The sequence below is a fragment of the Melanerpes formicivorus genome, unplaced genomic scaffold, assembly GCF_026170545.1.
Source record: "Melanerpes formicivorus ecotype bairdi unplaced genomic scaffold, bMelFor1.0.p_v2 SCAF_5, whole genome shotgun sequence".
NCBI classification, from domain to species: Eukaryota; Metazoa; Chordata; class Aves; order Piciformes; family Picidae; genus Melanerpes; species Melanerpes formicivorus.
The window spans coordinates 24,375,753-24,394,269 of NW_027142357.1; the positions used below are offsets into that span (position 1 = coordinate 24,375,753).

The 18,517-nt window shown below is 40.6% G+C and overlaps 1 protein-coding gene across 2 annotated transcripts in view; it reads left to right on the top strand.

The window, feature by feature from the left end:
- Window positions 1–18,517, top strand: part of PLA2R1 (phospholipase A2 receptor 1) — a 54,721-nt gene that overhangs the window by 11,560 nt on the left and 24,644 nt on the right. Inside the window, exons 1-9 of one of the 2 annotated variants that reach the window (XM_068138777.1) lie at window positions 2,125–2,227; window positions 5,587–5,970; window positions 8,120–8,287; window positions 9,538–9,711; window positions 10,792–10,905; window positions 11,576–11,719; window positions 12,690–12,878; window positions 14,777–14,934; window positions 16,093–16,200. In XM_068138777.1, the coding sequence (XP_067994878.1) occupies window positions 2,125–2,227; window positions 5,587–5,970; window positions 8,120–8,287; window positions 9,538–9,711; window positions 10,792–10,905; window positions 11,576–11,719; window positions 12,690–12,878; window positions 14,777–14,934; window positions 16,093–16,200 (1,542 nt within the window). Of the gene's footprint in view, window positions 1–2,124; window positions 2,228–5,586; window positions 5,971–8,119; window positions 8,288–9,537; window positions 9,712–10,791; window positions 10,906–11,575; window positions 11,720–12,689; window positions 12,879–14,776; window positions 14,935–16,092; window positions 16,201–18,517 lie in introns of those variants that run through there. The other variant, XM_068138778.1, reaches the window with a different exon arrangement.

The following is an 18,517-nucleotide window of genomic DNA, read 5'->3' on the forward strand; positions in this document are numbered from 1 at the left end:
GTATTCCCTCCTGCAGTTAAGAGTATTGATGAAAAAATTATTTGTGTATAATTCATATGCACAGAAACAGCCACATAGGTACCTACTGTGTCCACATCATGCCCATGCAAGAATAGCAGCTGTCTAGCAGAGTTTTAGATGCATAAGGCTGTATTAATGCTCTTGATGTTACCCTTACAAGGCAGTTGTTAATTTTGGGAAAAGAAGTTTCTAAAGCTTGGAACAACAAATAAAACTTAAGAGTCACATTTAGACAAAAACCTAGTGAACATTAAACTGATAGTTTGTAACTAGGAATTTCAGTTAACCTGAAACTGGCCAGTATATGCTGTCCTACAGGGCCATCTTATCCAATGCAGGCTGATGGGGACTGAAACTGCAGAGCCTGGAAAGCCGCATCAATTGCCTGGGATAACAGGAGAATAGAGTGGTGTGACAGAAACACGCAGGTAGAGCTGTCAAAAGGAAATGGAGTGTCACTGGGCATGGATGGAATGTGTCAGAGGAGGTAGGGCAGATGGAAGGAGTATCCTTTATCAGATGTAACAGGAGTGGCAGAGCTAATAAATAAGAGTAGTTCTGTACCTAGGGTAAACAGCAAAACTTGTAAGTGAAAGGGAAAATCAATACAAACTTGGGAGCTGACCAGAGCTGCCTGGGAACCATCATTTTTCAGAGCTAAGTAGAATCTCGGAAGGTCCCTCTGAAAAAGATGGAACTGTCATTTTCTCGGCATGGCTAATGGAAGCAGTTCTGGTCCTGCTTTTTCTTCCTGGCTATTTTCTGGTTTGGTATTCTCATTCTGGATGGTAGCAGACCAAAAAAAACCAACAACAACAAAGACAGACCTGTCCTCTGACATGAGAAGGTGCTGAGCACATGACACACTGGATCTGTGTATGTGCTTTAAAAAGCAATGGGTTTGTGAGAAAATGGAATTAGTGTGATTTGTGGATGAGAGCCATGAACACACACTGAGTTCCTATTTGTGCATAGTTCTCATAATGAAGACTGAGTTAATATGTTAGTAGATATAGAAGACATCCTGAACATGTTTGTAGAGTATCTGGGTAACAAAAGCAGATCGGTTCAGACAAGTGCATATATATGAAATAAATGGGTCCAAGTATACACAAAAGGAAAGAAAACAGATTATTGACAGAGATTAAAATTATTTACCAATAATTTACCAAAAAAAAAAAAAAAATGCATTTCAGAGAGAAAATGATCTAAAGAAGCCAAATCACCACAGCAAATTCTTTGAAGGAAGGCAGGTAAAGCTTAAAACAAGCAAACATTTATATATGCATTTGTATATATTTATATACTTGTCTGCTATGCATGAAGAACAATACAGAAGGGTGGGTATGCAGACTGAAAACAAACTGTCCACCTGAACCCTGTAAAATTACTCTATCTTTAACCCAGAGGTTCTACTGAATTTGGACTTCACTATTCTCGGCTTTCTTAACATTGAAACTCAGTCCAAGTAGAGGGCAGCTCCAGCAAATATTCGACTGAAGACAGTCATGAACAAAATGAAAGGTGGCTATTATTCTTCCACGTGCCAAATGTGAAATGACTTGGAGCTGACGAGCTGACCTCGCTAAAAAACCAAGTCTCTGAGCGGTGATTGGGAAAGAGGGGATGCTCAGGGACAGAGCAGCAAACCTGTGAACACGGACTGCGCTGTCAGTGGTCTCCCACCTCCAGTGCCGCTGTGTATTTCTGGTTCTCTTTAGGACAAAAGTCCCCGGACTATAGGTATGAGAAAGTAAGTGTTTTCAGATGGAAAATAAGAATCATACAGAGCTTTTTGTCCGCTTTTATTCACAGCTTTGGTCTGGACGGCCGGCCTCAATTGCATGCCCGGCGTTTCCAAACCCGGCTGACCGGTCTCCGGCAATTTATCCCCATCTCAGGATACAGGTTCCAGCGGGACTGCGCGACCTCCCTGGCCGCACGAAGGCAGCCGGGGGGCCGCCCCTCCAGGGCTGTCCCTTTCCGCCCCTCCCCTCCGCCGCGGGGAGCCGCTGGGGTGGGGTCGCTCCTCTGCCCTCCCCGGGGCAGGGCTCGGCGGGGCTGGTTCCGCGGAGCGGATTGACTGGGCGCAGTGCCGCGGCGATGTTGGGCTTGTGGCTGCTGGCTTGCTGCCTCCTGTTCGGCGGCTGCGGCCCGGCGCCGGGCGCCGCGGCCCTTAGCCGGGACGCGGTGCCCTCGCTTCGGAGTGAGTGACGCCTCCGGGGGCGGCGCAGGGCGGGGGTGGGGTGGCTGGCAGCGAGGAGCACGCACCCCGGGGTAGCCCGCGGCGGTTCGGGCGGTGGTGGGTTGCTCACGCCGGGCTGGGGGGGCTCCCCGGCCGCAGCGCAGTCCCGTCTCTCCGTGCGGGGTTCTCAGAGGTGTGGAACTCCGCGGATCTCACACTTAGTGATTTGCCCCGTGGCGCCCTGCAGTGATTTGGGCAGTCACGACGTGTCAAGGCTGGGCGAGTCTCCTGCTGGGATCAGCCCGATCCTGGCCGGGATGTTTCGGGCAGGGCGAAGGTCTCGGCTCTACAGGGGTAAGGGGGGTGGGGGCGTCGAAGAGGTGGGGGCAGATACCGAACCCGTGAGAACCAGCCCTGCCAGCTGTGCCTTTACACCCTTTCTGTCCTCCCCACTTGCGTTGCTTTCATTGCACCTGGAGGAATACAGCTTGGTTCTCCCCCCCCCCCCGCCCCCCCAATTTCCAATAAATTCCAGTTGTTTTCTATTGTTACTGCATAAGCCAATGTCACTGTCTTTTGAGAGGAAGGAGGTGGAGGGGTGCGGAGGAAGGAAATTAAGATATCTTGTTCTCCTAGTTTTGTTATAGCTAGTTTTTCACTCTTGGCTGTATTGAACCTAAATAATCAGGAACTTCAGCTGTCAGCACTTCATCTATGACTTCACATCAGCTTAAGGCTTAGCTTCTGGGAGTTGTTTTTTTGACACCTTCCCCTTGTATGGAGGGGTTTGAATGGAGGAGCAGCAGAGTTTCTGAAGGCTTCCCTCCATCCTCTCAGTTCCTGAAGTGTAGTAGACTATCTCCTTGTCCCTTCTGGGGCTTGCAAGTTTATAGAGTCCCTTGCAGCTTTTCATCTGCAGGATCCTCCCTGAGCCCAGGAGCTTTATAACAACCCCCTTCTAGGAGCGCACCTGTGAAATGGTTTGTGTAACTTCACAAGCTGAAAGGAGTAGAGCTTGAGAAGTGTTCTCAAGGTTTGTGTTGCTCCAGTTGTGTCAATGCCTGACTTGAAAGGGCTGAGATGGAGCCCATCTAGCTGTCACTCAGTCTTCCATCTGTTGAGTCTTACCTCTACTTTGAGCTGGCTGTTACTTCATTGTGTTTTGGCCAGCACAGCTCTCTCAACAGTTGCATTTTGTAGTTGGGGATCAGAAACCACATTTTGAAGAGCACTGTGTGGCTCAAGAGCTGGTCATTGTTGGCCTAAGTTTCTGCAGAGTGAAAAAGAGCATTCTTTTGTTGATGGAGATCACCCAGATGGGTTGTTTCTGTGTGGGATAAGACCCTTATCTTTTCTCAGCAGTGACTGCCACCTGTAAGACCCTTACAGATACAAGTATTCAAAAGTTAGGAATCGTTGTGTTTGGGTTGTGATGTTGCTCCCCACCAGGAAGCTGTTGCATAGGAGCTGCTGTGTGCTGTCCAGGTGAAGGTAGATTGGGAGTTTGCATGAGTGTGATTCCCAGTATCATGGTGAAGTAACCTTATTAGTCAGTGTTTACTGGTGCTAACAACATCCCACCTTCCACTGATGTAGCAAGTTAACAGTGTCTTTTCTTGGTTAACCAAGGTAAGACCACTGTAGGAAATACATAACTTAGCATAAGAGGCAAAACCTTTTTCTGCCCATGTAGGCAGAGATACCCATGTTGCCTGTGGAGAATAGAATTGGGTATGAGGGATGAAACCAGCACAAATGACACAATTTAACAGAAAACTTGAAAGCAAAGGGCCGAGCTGGTTGTCTGATGGTTTTTCAGTGAGTTCAGACACATGAGAGCTGTAGAGATGATGATTAAAGAAACCTTGCTTTGATGCAGTTAAGGACTTGATGTAGGATGGTTGCTAGGTGTTTGAGAGGTGCCATTATATAGATCAGGCTGATTTTCATCTGCTGACAGTCAGAAAGGCTTGTCTCTATTCCTACACCATCACAAGCTACCAATGTCTATAGACATGTGGAAAAACAGCCCCAGTTGCCAGTGATAGTCTGCAATGTGACTGTCCTCTCTGTGAATCAAATTGCTTGATCTGCTCTGTGCAGTCTCTTACCAGAAACTTCTGCATAGTCTATAACCTCTGTCCTGCTTGTTGCATGGTTTTTACAATAATGAGCAGATACACCACTGTCCCAATGCTGCTTGAAGAAACTTGCTTTTCTAGAGCTACACCTAAGCTATGTACTAAACCCTGACAGTATATAGGTGAGCCTCATACATTAGATGTGAGCTATATCAATTTGAAAAGTTTTGTGGGTTCTTTATTATCATTGTTACTACTTCAGAATGTTAGGTGTAGTGAGTTACAGCAGCTAGAAAGCACGTGGCAGAAATTGTCACTGTAAAATTTCGAGGTAAAACAGAAGGAATGCTGCTCAGGTGTTCAATGCATAGTCTTCCAAGGCAGAAAATAAATATCCTACCTATAACAAGAGAGGAAATCCATGGGTTAATTACTATTGGTTCTCAGAGTGAATGAAATAGCTGGGCTGTGATTTTTGCTGATTTTCAGTTCCTCAGCTGCCCTAATCTTTTTTTTCCAGTCTGTATGCTCAGTTAAACATTTGCTCCCAAGATACTAAACAGCTGACTTCTTTTCACATACCTACAATGTGATGTCACATAATCCATTACATTTCTTAATGATTCCAAGAAAGCCTGGATGTCTAGGCTAACCCCACAACATCTGCTGTGGTCCAAGGTAGCCATGTATGGTTGAACTGTACGTATCCAATAGGGAAGGGTTACTTTAACCCTTAGCTGTCAGCTGTCATGGTATTGATAAATCTTCCCTATCTGTATCCTATTTGCAATGCAAAATATTTTTTTTCTGCCTCTATAGTTTCAGAGAGTGAAGAATGACTATGGCAGAGAATTTGTCAATGTCAGCTGTAAACTTTTCAGCTTTTGCTGTAGTTGCACTTTCCAATCTGCTCCTCCACTTCCCCTCCAGGAATCGTTTTACAATATCCAGTATGTCTTCTTGTAAACTGGGTGTTTCTTGGTGACCAGTGGTTTTTATTCTTAGAACATGATTGATGTCTTTGGGCATTCCTTTTTATTTATTTAGTATTTATTTTTGTTACCCAACATGGGAGATGTTACATAGATTTATTTTTGTTCTTCGCATGTCAAAAACTAAACTGGCAGTAAATTCAGACCAGTACTCGTTTTTTGGAGTGCCAGTTATTCTGATGGATATTTTCATTTTTCTTCCTAAACAGCTCCAGCTAAAATGTTTGTGTTTTGATACTATTTGATCAATTGCAGTATTCTACAGTCTGAAACTTCTTTTTTTTTTTTTTTTCTCACCCCCCTACAGATAAAGGGATATTTATTATCCAAAGTGAAGGCTCCAGCTTGTGCATTAAAGTGGACACAGTTGGCCTCGTTCTGGAAGACTGCAGTCAACTCTCAAAAGACATGTTATGGAAATGGGTATCTAATCATCGTCTTTTCAACATAGGCAGAAGTACCTGTCTAGGACTGAACATCAGTAGACCAGAACAGCCATTAAGTATGCTTGAATGTGACTCAACTCAATACTCATTACGGTGGGATTGTGATGGAAAAGTGTTAGTTGGTATGTCAGAATACAAATTAGCTGTTGAAAGCAGCAAGCGTATTGTGGCCAAAAAAAAGTCTTCCTACCAGTGGAAACAGTACATGTCCTATGATGAAGACCTTTGTGAACACCCATTTCAAGGTAAAAAATAAAAATCTGTCATAGAAATGTAGGTAGGAAAACTGGTTTCCAAAATTCTTTAGAAGCAAGGTCAGGTGCTTATGATCCCTTCTAGCCTCTACTGTGGTATAAGATTTACAGTTTGTGGGTTTATATGCAATAATTGAGGTGAGCATACCACACACTATTTTTTCCTTACCAAAAAGGCATTATTCTTGCAAATCAGGAAGTGCTCATTTTCACATCCTCTATGAAATAAAAAGAGGATTTGCTGTCCTGCAGCTTTCATTATTAGATAAACCTAAAAGAGAGGTAAGGAAGCCTTTGGAATTCTGATCACTGAAAATCAGTCTGTGGTCACAGCATGCAAGACCCAAATGTTTACAACAATCAGCATCTGGACTCTAGCCCTGCCAAACTTTGGAGCAGAGATGAGGCTTTTGATTAATCCTGCAGTACAGCTAATGAAGGTGTAGGAATGTGTGTCAAGATCCAGGTCTGCAGACCTGAACAGTTTTCCGGGTCTAATGACTAAGGTAAACCCATTGACTACAAACAGCTACAGACAGACTGTACCTTGACCTCTTCCTCAGCATTTCTGTAGAAGGAAAGACATGATGTTTTCACAATATGTCTCAGACTGGATGTTTTGTTTCTGCCCATTTGAACAGTGTGTTTGCCTTGCAGGTCTGGTCCCAGTGGTTTCCTCTGCAATTATAGCTGGACTAAGCCTCTGCTCTCACCAAAGTCCTTTGGGAGCTGTGATAGCTGGGAAAACTTTATAGCTTCCAACTTCTTCTTTAAAACCTAGTGGAGCTTATACTTAAGACCAGACAGAAAATATTTAAACCCACAAAAAGTCTTACACATTAGCTGTGTGCATACTGCAAGATGAGAGTATACCTGGTTTAGCCCTACTACTGCACCATTTAGGAGATGAGGCTCAGTCTTAGGCTGGCACTTCTAGCTTAGTTTCAGGACCAAAGAAATGAACTTTATTAGCAAATTCTCTTATCAGTTTCTATTTTCTTCCTACTTGAGCTTATGCACATTCAAATACAAGCCAGTCTGTTGGCCCACCAGGCTGGAGGGGCACTTCTACCTTCAAAGAAAGCATGTATATAACCAATGAGAGGTTCATAGATGTTGAACTTGGTTTCTTGCCAGGGATGGGATAATCCTTTGCATCTTCCTAGCCAGCAGCATGGTAACAGGCAGAGAGAGAAGCAATCCTGATTACTTTTTTTACCCATGTTCTTTGTATCATTTGTTCACATCAATAGGCTTTAAAAGGGATTTACAATGTGTAAACTGTTTTTTTATATGTGTGCAGCCAGCCATTATATCTAGTAGCCCCTAGGAACCTGGCAGTATGTTCTGATTCTGTTGTTGAAGTACTTTGATCTTTAGGCTATCAACATCAGATCTTTGGCAAACAATTTCATTCTAAGTGTGATTGTAGTTCTTTGACCTTTTGTAGAAGCTCTGAGGTTAAGCAGACACTCAATGAGGTAAAGCTTTTACAGGCTTCAGTTTCACTGGACTCAATATTTTGGTGCTCAAGTACAACAGAAAAATATTTTTAATATTTTATAAGGCATTAATTGATTGTGACAACAGATGTATATAACATCAGCTTTAATAGCTAGATTATTATTCCCCGTGGTATAAAAACTTATTCGTAAAAGTTCCTTTGTCTTTCCTATTTCCTTTCCCATAGAATGACAAAGAATGGAAAAAGCATTAGAAACCCACTTTATATAAAGACTGGAAGGATCATGGAAAATAATGTGAAATTGGTCATTTGTCATAGGCTGACAAGGGAAAAATAGGTAGAGTTTGCATCTGAGCATGTACTGATTCTGCTAACTATTGTTTTTTGTAGTTGCTCTGAAAACTACGTGCAGATTTTGTATGTTCATTTTTCAGGTTTGGGGTTTTTTTGGTTTGTTTTTTTGTGTGGGTGTTTGGGTTCTTTTTTTCAATTGAGTTAGAAGAATGTGCCTTATTTCATGGTGACAAATTTCATAAAATGTTATTTACAGATTCTGTTCTCTAAAGTTATGCTGCTCATGCTTGTAATGTTGTGTTATCAATTATAAATCAAAATTAGAACATAGCCTCATATGTGATCTGCATTCTTATAATCTCTTCATTTTGTTTATTCCAGAAACATACACCTTGCTGGGAAATTCTTTTGGTTTCCCCTGTGTTTTTCCATTTAAATATAACAACAAGTGGTATCATGAGTGTACCAAAGATGGAAAGGAATTTAACTGGTGTGCTACAACAACTCATTACGAACAAGATGAAAAATGGGGGTTTTGCCCAAATGCTGGTAAGATGTTGCTTGTCTTTTCTCTCCCCCCAGGAGTATCCTAGAGTAATTCTAGCATGCATCCTGCTTTGGATTATTTCCCTTCTGTTAGAGGGAAATATCTATTTAAAAAACTGCAAAAGAAGACTTCAATGAATTATCATCATTTATCATGTTTGGCCTTTGGAGACCCAAGACCTCATCTGAAAAATAAAACTACAGGGATGTTATTCTGTGCAGCCCATTGACCTTACCCTGTAGCTAAACCTCTTCTCTGTCCCAGTGATATATAGAAACCTTCTGTGAGGTATGTAAAGTAAAGGTTGCTCTTGCAAAGTCACGTTCTGCTTTTGACTGTGTTACATCTTTCACGTTCCTTTCCTTCTTTTCCTGGTTGGTTCTGTGATTCTGTGCACTGCCAGAACACATTGGACCTAAAACACATCGAAGCAATAGCTTTAAAAACACTTGCATTGGAAAGATTTTGGGATTTTCATGAATATTCCGTATTTATTCTTGAATAAAAAAGCAAATAGTATCTTCTATGGGCAGAATGGATTTGGAAAGCCGTAACTGCTCAAGCTATATTTCAGGTCTCTGTTCTAAAGCATCTTAAAAGCAGCTGTAAATACCTTTGTGATGGGGATTTCTGGACAACCGTTATAATAGATGTTTTTTTCATCCTTACAATTACTTGGTAATTATAGTCAATTTATTCTAGTGAGTATGAGATAGAACTCAGAAGTTCCTCCTCAAGTTTGCCATTTGAATGGGCTGCCCAGGGAGGTGGTGGAGTCACCGTCCCTGGAGGTGTTCAAAAGAGGACTGGACGTGGCACTTGGTGCCATGGTCTAGTCATGAGGTCTGTGGTGACAGGTTGGACTTGATGATCTTTGAGGTCTCTTCCAATCTTGGTGATACTGTGAAGTTGACTGAGGTGTTCACGGTCTGAATATTTAAACATTCAGCTTTAGGAGCAAATAATCAGCTAGTATAAATAAAAAAAGAAGCTCTGTTGTCTTCAGGAGAGCTCTGAAAACCACCACCATATCAGCTCTGAGTATTTTATCAATCATATGAAACACAGAGCAGCATTTTATTCCATTAGTGCCCTATTTCCTTATGTTCTTTAAAAAAGGAATGTGAAAGGAGTTCATAATCACGCTTCTGTTGGGATGCTGCCATCACAAATTTATTAAATTGTTCAGAGTGTTGCATTTCTGATTAGTTTTTAGTCTTGGTCTGTTGGTGACAAGTCTGTTTTTGAGCAGAAAGTGGCTGTGACGTTTTTTGGAAGCAGAACCCCAACACTCACCTTTGCTACCAGTTCAATCTTGTGTCTGCACTGACCTGGCGTGAGGCACGGGCTGCCTGTCAGCTGCAAGGAGGAGACTTGCTGAGTGTCACTGACCCTGAAGAACAGAACTACATAAGTAACTTAAGCAGTGAGTAGGCATTTCTTTAAGGACCTTGTAAGAAACCTATAGTTAGATTTACTCTTTAACAAAAGGGCAAACTTTGGAGCTTAATATTCTGTGAGATGTCTTTCCCATTGCTACTTGCAAGACTTCGTCCCATAACCCACCTCAGTAGAGCTGTCTGAAAAAGCAAGGGTGAAGGTGAGTTACCACTCAAGAACCCAAGTGAAGGAGTGGCGGTGTGTGTTATGTGAGGGTGCCGTTGTCTTAATTCTCTGTTCCTGCAGAGGTTTCCGTTCATTCATGCAGCTGTCATTACAGAGTGTGCTTGTTTTCTTTGGAGAATTATACAAATATTTACCTTCTCTGCGGCATACTGTGGAGTCCCTTATCTCCTAAGTTTTCTTTGTGTGCTGAGCTTCCCCAAATGACAAGAACATTTCTTCAGGCTTGAAGTAAATGTCCTCTTTGTGAAAAATGGCAACTCTGTTCTCACAAAAGGATAATATTCCTTCTCTGATAACCCTTTTGCATTCTGCCATGCAGCAAGCATCTCAGACAAATTTTGTGGAGCCTTCTGACAGCATGGATTTTGTGGGTGTATTAGTGAGTGTGGAGAGGACCAAGTGGAGGAATGGGTGGTAGAGCCGTGTTGTGAAAGGCTGTCTCATGTTTCTTGCTCATTGCTGATTTTCAGTTGCAGGATATAAACCAACAGGAAATGTTAAAAATTATTTCTTTAACTTTTTGATTATGCCTGCAGTCTGTAAAAGGACTGACTGAAAGTTGTTTGGTTTATGGAGAACTGAAACAGGCTAGCATTTATGTATCAGCTTTTTCTAGATTACATTTCTAAGGTCAGCAATAACTTCCACAGGAAGGCTCTTCAGGATGAGTGTTTTGTTGGTGGTTTGGGGGTTTTTTGTTTGGTTTGGTTTGTATTTGCTTTGGTTTTGTTTTGTTTGGGCTTGTTTGGTTTTGGTGGTGGTGGTATTTTATTTGTCTTATTCTAACATGTCAGGACAGCAGATCTATAGCTGTAGATGCTTTAAAACATGGGGAAAGTGTGATGTATTACTTTGTGGGGTTTTTTTGTGTGTGTTTCAGGACAGCTAAATGCTACAGACATAATGCTGTGGATGGGACTGAATCGCCTGGAGGAAGATGCTGGCTGGCAGTGGTCAGATGGAGCACCGTTAGTATTTGTGAACTGGAGAGAAGGTATGTGATGTTCCTCTTGCATGTGTTACAGCAGTGTAATTGTATGCTGTCTGTAATTGCAGCTTGATGCAACACTGCTGTTGCTGCAGATATATTCTATTTCCATAGTATACCTGGTGTACCTATAGTATACATCTTATTTTTCTAGAAATTTTTATTCCATATGTGAACCAAAAGCCCCTTCTAGAGATGTAGCATCACTTGAGATGGATCTGTTTAAAGCATTAATGATCTTGCCCTTTCATGACTTACTTTTAAAGGTGTTCTTAAGATCTCAGTTGCATAATTAAAAGCTATGTTCTAACTCATTTCATGGAGGGAAAGGACTTTCAATTTGTTTACATTAGCATGCTGTAATTAACATAAATGCATTAAGATGAGCTGTGTGATTAGTTTTGCTGCATTTTGAGGTCTGTCAGACCTCAGATATAATGAGCAGATATAACATAGACACCAGAGTTTATTGCAGCCTTTCATCTGGTGGCAGCAGCCAAAGAGGGATTGCCACACATCTTTAAATTTGGGTCAATGTTCAGCTGTCTGTAGCATTGGTGGGTGTGCAGGAATATTTATACATTCATTCAATAAGATGCAGAGAGGCTTACAACACTGTTGTACAAGTAAAAAGTGATTTGATGTGATTTTGTGCTTCTCAAAATTGTGTTTGCAGATGTCTCTGATAACCGTTATAAGGAAAATTATTGTGCAGTGATTAATTCAAAATTGAAGTACGGCTGGCAGAGCTATTCATGTGAATCTGGATTGCCTTTTGTATGCAAAAAGTATTTGAATAAGACAGAGCATGAAACACTGGGTAAGTTTGTCAGTGTTAACTGTATCCTCTTTGTGGGTGTGGGAGAAGAACAAGGGGAAGCCTCATGAGCATGGAGTCAGCAGAACAGAGTCCTAGATGGACTAAATGTATGGGTTCACTTGTTTAAGTTGGATACAGTTTAATTCAAGTAATAACACCTCCTTCTGCTTAAATGCAGTCATGATAAACATGTTGGGAGTCTTAAAACTAACGTAATTTTTATACACATAATACTTAAATGGTTCCTTATGTGATCAGAGGCTTACAAAATGTTCATTCCCTTTATGTTATAATAGAGACCTGCTTTTGAGTTTAAAAACACATTTTCAGCTTTGAATGGATTTAACCAGCAACCCACAGAGAAAAAGTTGTATAAATACAGCTCAAAATTTGCAGTTACTTTTTTGGCCTGCTGTACTTGCGATTTGTTTTTCTTTAAAGTGGTTATGTACAGACTCTGAGGTATATAGTTTGTAGAATGCTTCAAACTCCCCCTCTGTGGAAAAGTTAAATTCAGTACTGAGTTTATTAGAACACTAATTTTTGTTTTGATAAAAACAGCTTACATAGGTTCAACTTCTTTGTCATAACTTAAAAGAAAAGTTCCTTACTTGTTTCAGATAATGAGAAAGGACTTACCCAAACTTTTAGTAGGTAGTGCACCTGAAGAAGCTTTAGCTGGCTTTGAATCTGTTTCAGAGGTAATAAGGGAGATATAATATGTTTTAAACTGAATAAGGGATCCTTTAGTGTGTTTGCACTAATCCAGAGACCAAATGTTGAATAATTAATTAAAGTCAGTTTGCTTGATAGGTGATGTTCCACAGAGCATGTGTTTTGGCCTCCTCAATTCGTCTTGGATGAACTGTTTTCAACATTTGAAGGGGAAAAAATAATCTCTGAATGTGTTATGAACATAGCTTAACCTTGGCAATTCTATCTAATATACACAAACTTTGTTAATTAAAAGATACATGGAAGTATTATGCCACCCATTGTGATGCGGGCTGGTACCCACACAATCGCAACTGCTACAGGCTTCATAAAGAGAAGAAGAGCTGGAACGATGCTTTGATCTCCTGCCAAAGTGACGGTAGCGGGCTCATTAGTGTATCTTCCCTGGCAGATGCAGAGCTGCTCCTTAAATTGCTTGAAAGTGGTGAGTTTTGGGACTTAGTTTCTAGTGTGCAGTGTTTCTTAAAGAGTTTTGTGATGCTCTTTTATTCAGTCCTTTAATGTTGTTACCCACTAAAGCATATGGCACACCCAAATGAGGTTTACAAAAACAGGAAGTGTGTATGCGTGCTCCTTCTAGGACCCTTAAAAATGTATAGCATTGCCTTCTCTGGTAACCATACTTAAAATAAAGAAATGGATCAACAAAATAAACACAGGGAGGCCACAGTAAACACACTAGCTTTTGTGCTTTCCTGTTCTTGTCTGGTTCCTTGCGAAATGTTGCAAAATATTTAGTGATCACCCTTATGCAAGTGTTGGGCTTAGAAGCAACAACAATTCAGCATGTCTTTTGATTTCAGGGTGACCTTGTCCACACTGCAAAGTTGCTGCTGCTGCTATGTTTGCAGAGTCCCCTTTGATGGCAGCAGGGTGTATCAAAGGAGTTCTGCTTGTCCATGTTGTCCTAAGAGGTAGCGTGATTACACAAGGAACTTAATGAACAAAAGCTCTGTGGTGCAGCACTGCCAAAACTTTTGTTGTCAAAACATAACTGCAAGTCTTATGAGGAATGGCTGAGGGAATTGAGATTGTTTAGCCTGGAAAAAAAAAAAAAAAGGAGGCTCAAGAAAGACCTTATTGTTCTGTACAACTACCTGAAGTTGTAGAGAAGGTGGGTTGTAGTGAGGTGGATGTTGGTCTCTTCTCCCAAGTAACAAGTGATGGGACAAGAGAAAATGGTCTCAAGTTGCACTGGGGAAGGTTTGGATATTAGGAAAAAAATTCTTCACCAGAAGGGTTTTTAAGCATTGGAACAGGCTGCCCAGAAAAGTGGAGTCACCATTCCTGGAGGTATTTAAAAGATACATAAATGTGGCGCTTAGGGATGTGATTTGGTGGTGGACTTAGCAGTGCTGGGTTAATGGTTGGACTCAATGGTGTTAAAGGTCTTTTCCAACATAAATGATTCTATGGTTTTATAACAACAGCAAAGAAAAGTTAATATTTTGTGCATCTAGCTGACAAAAGTGTGCTGGCAGAGCTGCACAGTTTGGCCATGAGTTTGATCTTCAGAGAGCTGAGGCACAGTAATGTGTTTTATCAACTTTGTCTCAGCAGGGATGGAGTGTTACACTGGACTTACTGGACATCATCTGCCATTATCCTTTCCCCTGCCATCCATCCTCTTTGCTGTCCTGTCTGTCTTTCTCTTCCTTACCTCTATTAACACCTTCCATAGACACCAAATACCATTGCTTCCTGAGTTGCTGTAATGGATAGATATAATTGTTCTCCGTTTGTATTCAGCTTCAAAGTTATCTGCTTCTATTTCAAACCTGCTTCAAGGTTCTCTTCAGAAGGGCTTGCATGCTCAAAAGCCTGTCTATTTTTCCTGGTTCGAATTGCTGATCAAACAAGACATTAAATCAAACCACAAGCTCTACCTTTCCTATCTTTGCCAGCTATTGTGGCTACAACTGTGCTGTTGCTGGGACTTGAAAACATCACCCAGAGAAAATGCAAACCCATGTGCCATGGAAGACTGTAAGAAGAAATCTTTCCCTTCCATAGCAGGGTTTCTGTCCTGTGCACTTCAGAAAAGTGTATATGTTCTTGATTTGTAATTTTCAGTATTTCTAAACATATATCATCTATATTGATCTATTTTTGAAATAACTTAGTCTTCAAGAGCAGTAGAAGATTATCTCATCCCTAAGGTTTCCTAAAGTTCATACTTTTTTGGTTGTTTTTGTTTGTTTGTTTAAAAAGATAATTCTTATGAAAATCCCATGAATAATTTTAGAGGTGGTGTCAATGTTACAGGAGCAACAGATGTCGTTTCTTCACCATGAAAATCTGAACTCACTTACTCTTTTACAGAAAATGTAACTGAAACATGGATTGGGTTATACAGTAATAACACCCCTGTTGTTTTTGAGTGGTCAGATAGCACCTCAGTAAAGTTCTGTAACTGGCACAGCCAGGAACCTAACACCTTTCAAAGAACAGGACAACTCTGTGTTTCAGCACAAGGATCTGTAAGTTTCCTTTTCTTTTGGAAAAAAAAAAAAAATTAGACACTTCTATTCTACCTCATAATTTACTTTCTCACTGTGGGTACTTTTTAAAGCCATGACCTGTAGTATGACTCTGTTTTTGATGTGGAATATATTCATGTTGTGCTAAATGCAGTGTAGCCTTTAGAAACCAATATACTTTGTAGTGCTGATGCACAGAAAATGAATCATGGGTTTTGAGCTCATGTTAACAAAACAATGTTACATGCATAATCCTTGCCAAGTGGAAGAGAACAAATACAGGTAGATGTTTTGATAAAGACAAAGTAATTTAAAATACAAGTAGTGTCTATCATAACTTACGATGCATCAGTTCCGGTCTTGAAAGCTTCAAAATAGTAGTTTGAGAGACTATCAGCTATGCTTATTTTATCCTGCTGCCAATATTTATAAATTTTGTGTAGCGTCTTTCAAAAACAGATAATAGCGTTGTAAAACCAGGAGTAATGTTCAAATGTTTTGTGGTCTCTCCAGCGGTGGGTCCAGGTTGTAATCTGTAACTCATGGGAAAGCCAAGACAATTACAGTGACCTGGAAAAGCAGGTTCCCATTACAAGTAGAAAATAGAGCGTTTGTATAATTGTGAGGTTGGTTTAGATACACAAACCTGTATTTTACCTAGTAGCAAAGAAATGAGAATGTAAAATCAAAGGAAAAGGAGATTCAAGATAAAATTCTTCAAGTTTTTTTTTTTTTAATATGGGTCCAATATGTATAGATATCTGAAACTTTTGTCAAACAAGCTTTATAAAATCTCAAGTAAGGACTGTTCAAATATAAACATTAATCTTGCAAAGTACTATAATAAATAGGAAGAAAGTTCCTGTCTGTTCTGAAAAATACATGCTCTGGCATGGCCATAGTGTGTGTTAATTAAAGTGCATTATATCCCAAACAGTGATTCAAAGAGACAAACCCTTTTGTGTGATTGATTTGAAAAGTCCTGCTGACACTGTTGGTAGAAATAAATGGTCCATCTAAGGATATATAAATGGAGTGAGAAAAATTGCTTATTTTTACTGAAAAGTCAAAATAGGAGCAAGGAGTGTAATCTAATGTGTGCAGAGGCATGCATGAGAATATGAGTGTGTACAGAATGTACTTCTTTTTATCCTTTAGGAGGGACGCTGGAAGGTTAAAAAATGTGAAGACAGATCTTTCTACATTTGCAAAAAAGTGGGGGAATTTAATAATGTCTCTACTGAGCTGGAATCTAACTGTCCAGAGGTAAGGAGTTTTGTAATTTGGGGGGTTTTTGTTTTGTTTGGGAGCCTTACTTAATAGAATTATATGGGAAACTTCTAAATATACCTACGGAACATATGGATGTGAACAGATGCATAATTTTAGGGTTTCATATTAAAGACATACATATTTTGCTAGGAAAAAAAATACCTCATTGCCCTAAAAGCATGTAAACTAAATATTAATGTAAGATGAAAAGCTTTCCCAAGCAGCCTTTCACGGCTTGTTGCTTTCCCAGCAGTTGTGACCCAAGTTCCTATTTCTTTCTAGATCAAAAGTGAAAACTCTTTTGCCCACCATCTGTGCAAATAATGGCTGTTATATGATGCTTCATCCCACACATGGTTTTCATACATTGAAATGGAATGTCAGGGTGAAAAACAATCAGTTTCATTGACAGGAGAATGAACTCTTCCACTCGTACATTAACATTCCTTTTTTCTTTCAAACACAAATGGAAAAGAGCACAGCTATCTAAATAGGACATTGCAACAGGTTTTTGGTCTTTTAGGCTTTGCATTCTTGTAGTCAAATGTTAAAGTATGATTTTATTTGTCATTGGTTACTTTTCACAGCGTGAAAACTGCAATCTTGTAGAGTGTGTTTTATTCAAAACTCTGGAGGAATTTTGTGAACTGTTTTTCTCTCAAGAAAAATCTGACTTCTTTAATTTGCTTTATGCTTTAGTCTTCGTTGTTTGTGGGGTTTTTTATTATTTTCTGTCCTTTTTCTTCAGAGGTCAAACAATACAACCAGTTCAGTTGAATTATAAGAAGGTTGAAGCAGAACTTTTTGGAGTCAGATGCAATCTTTCCCCAGACATGGGGATCAGATGATGGTCAGATCCAGCATTCTGGCCATACTGTTGTAGAGGCAGAAATTACTGCTTGGTTTCAACTTGGGATTTTTAAAAAAAATAGGGTAACTACATTCATTTTATTTGGATCAATGTGCTTTATCATTCAAGATATTAGGTCACCGCGGAGCCTTCTCTTCTCCAGACTGAACAGCCCCAACTCCTTCAGTCTGTCCTCATAGCAGAGGTGCTCCAGCCCTCTGATCATCCTCACGGCCCTTCTCTGGACACGTTCCAACACATCCATATCCCTCTTGTAATAGGGGCTCCAGAACTGGACACAGTACTCCAGGTGGGGTCTCACCAGAGCTGAGTAGAGGGGGAGGATCACCTCCCTTGACCTGCTGGCCGCACTTCTCTTGATGCAGCCCAGGATCTGATTGGCTTTGCAAGCTGCAAGTGCACATGAGAGCTCATGTTGAGCTTTTTGTCCACCAGCACCCCCAAGTCTCTCTCCTCAGAGCTGCTTTCTAGCCAGTCACTGCCCAGCCTGTATTTGTGCCTGGGATTGCCTCGACCCAGATACAGGACCCTGCACTTTGCCACTGTCCTGACCACGTGAAAAACATGCAAAGCATCTGGACTTCCAGTTGCACTTCTGGTTCCTCATGGGACTGAGACTTAAGAGACTGAATCACTAGTCATAGGTAGTTCAGTCTGCTCTGGCAAAATGAGTAGGAATTCAAGATAAACTCTCTGCTTCTTGGTGTTTCATGGCATGTTGAAACCTGTAATAGTCCCTTGGTTTTGATAGATCTTTTTCTAATGTGAAAAGAGCTGCATTCATTTAATCAAAAGAAGTCAGTACTAAGCATACTGAAAGCTACATTTGATTTCAGACACTTCATCTTGACAATTCACTCTCTTTTAACACTCAGTGTATATATCATTTCTCGTTATTGACCTAATTTTTCAGGGCTGAGTATTTCATCTCGATTTACCTTTTGCCCCCCATTTTTCTATTGCTGACTTACCTTAAATGTACAGAATATCTGCTGCCATTTCTCATATTTGATCTTTTGCTGCGTTAACCTCCTACTGTCATTCATGTTGGATAGCAACATGGACTCACAGGGAGCTTTGGCCTCAAGCATAGTTGTTTGCCCCTCTAAAGCTTTATAGTCTTACATGTTATTACTGAGCTTTCATCTCATGTTGATTTTATGGCTTGTGCATCAAATGGAGTAGCCTTTAACTTCCACTGATTGCAATTTTTGCAGTATGTCCATGTCAAGTTACCAGAAACCTGAGCTCCCTCTTTCTTACACCTCTGTCATCCTAAGACGTAAAAAGCAATAAGCGCTTTCTTCCCTTAGCAGGTCAGCTCTTTTCCTAGTCAGCAGGGTATTACAGAGAATAAATATATTATTGCAAAGGTCAGATTCTCTGGGCAGTTTTTCCCCAACACTGAAATAACTATTTAAAACCTTTTCTTTTGACCAG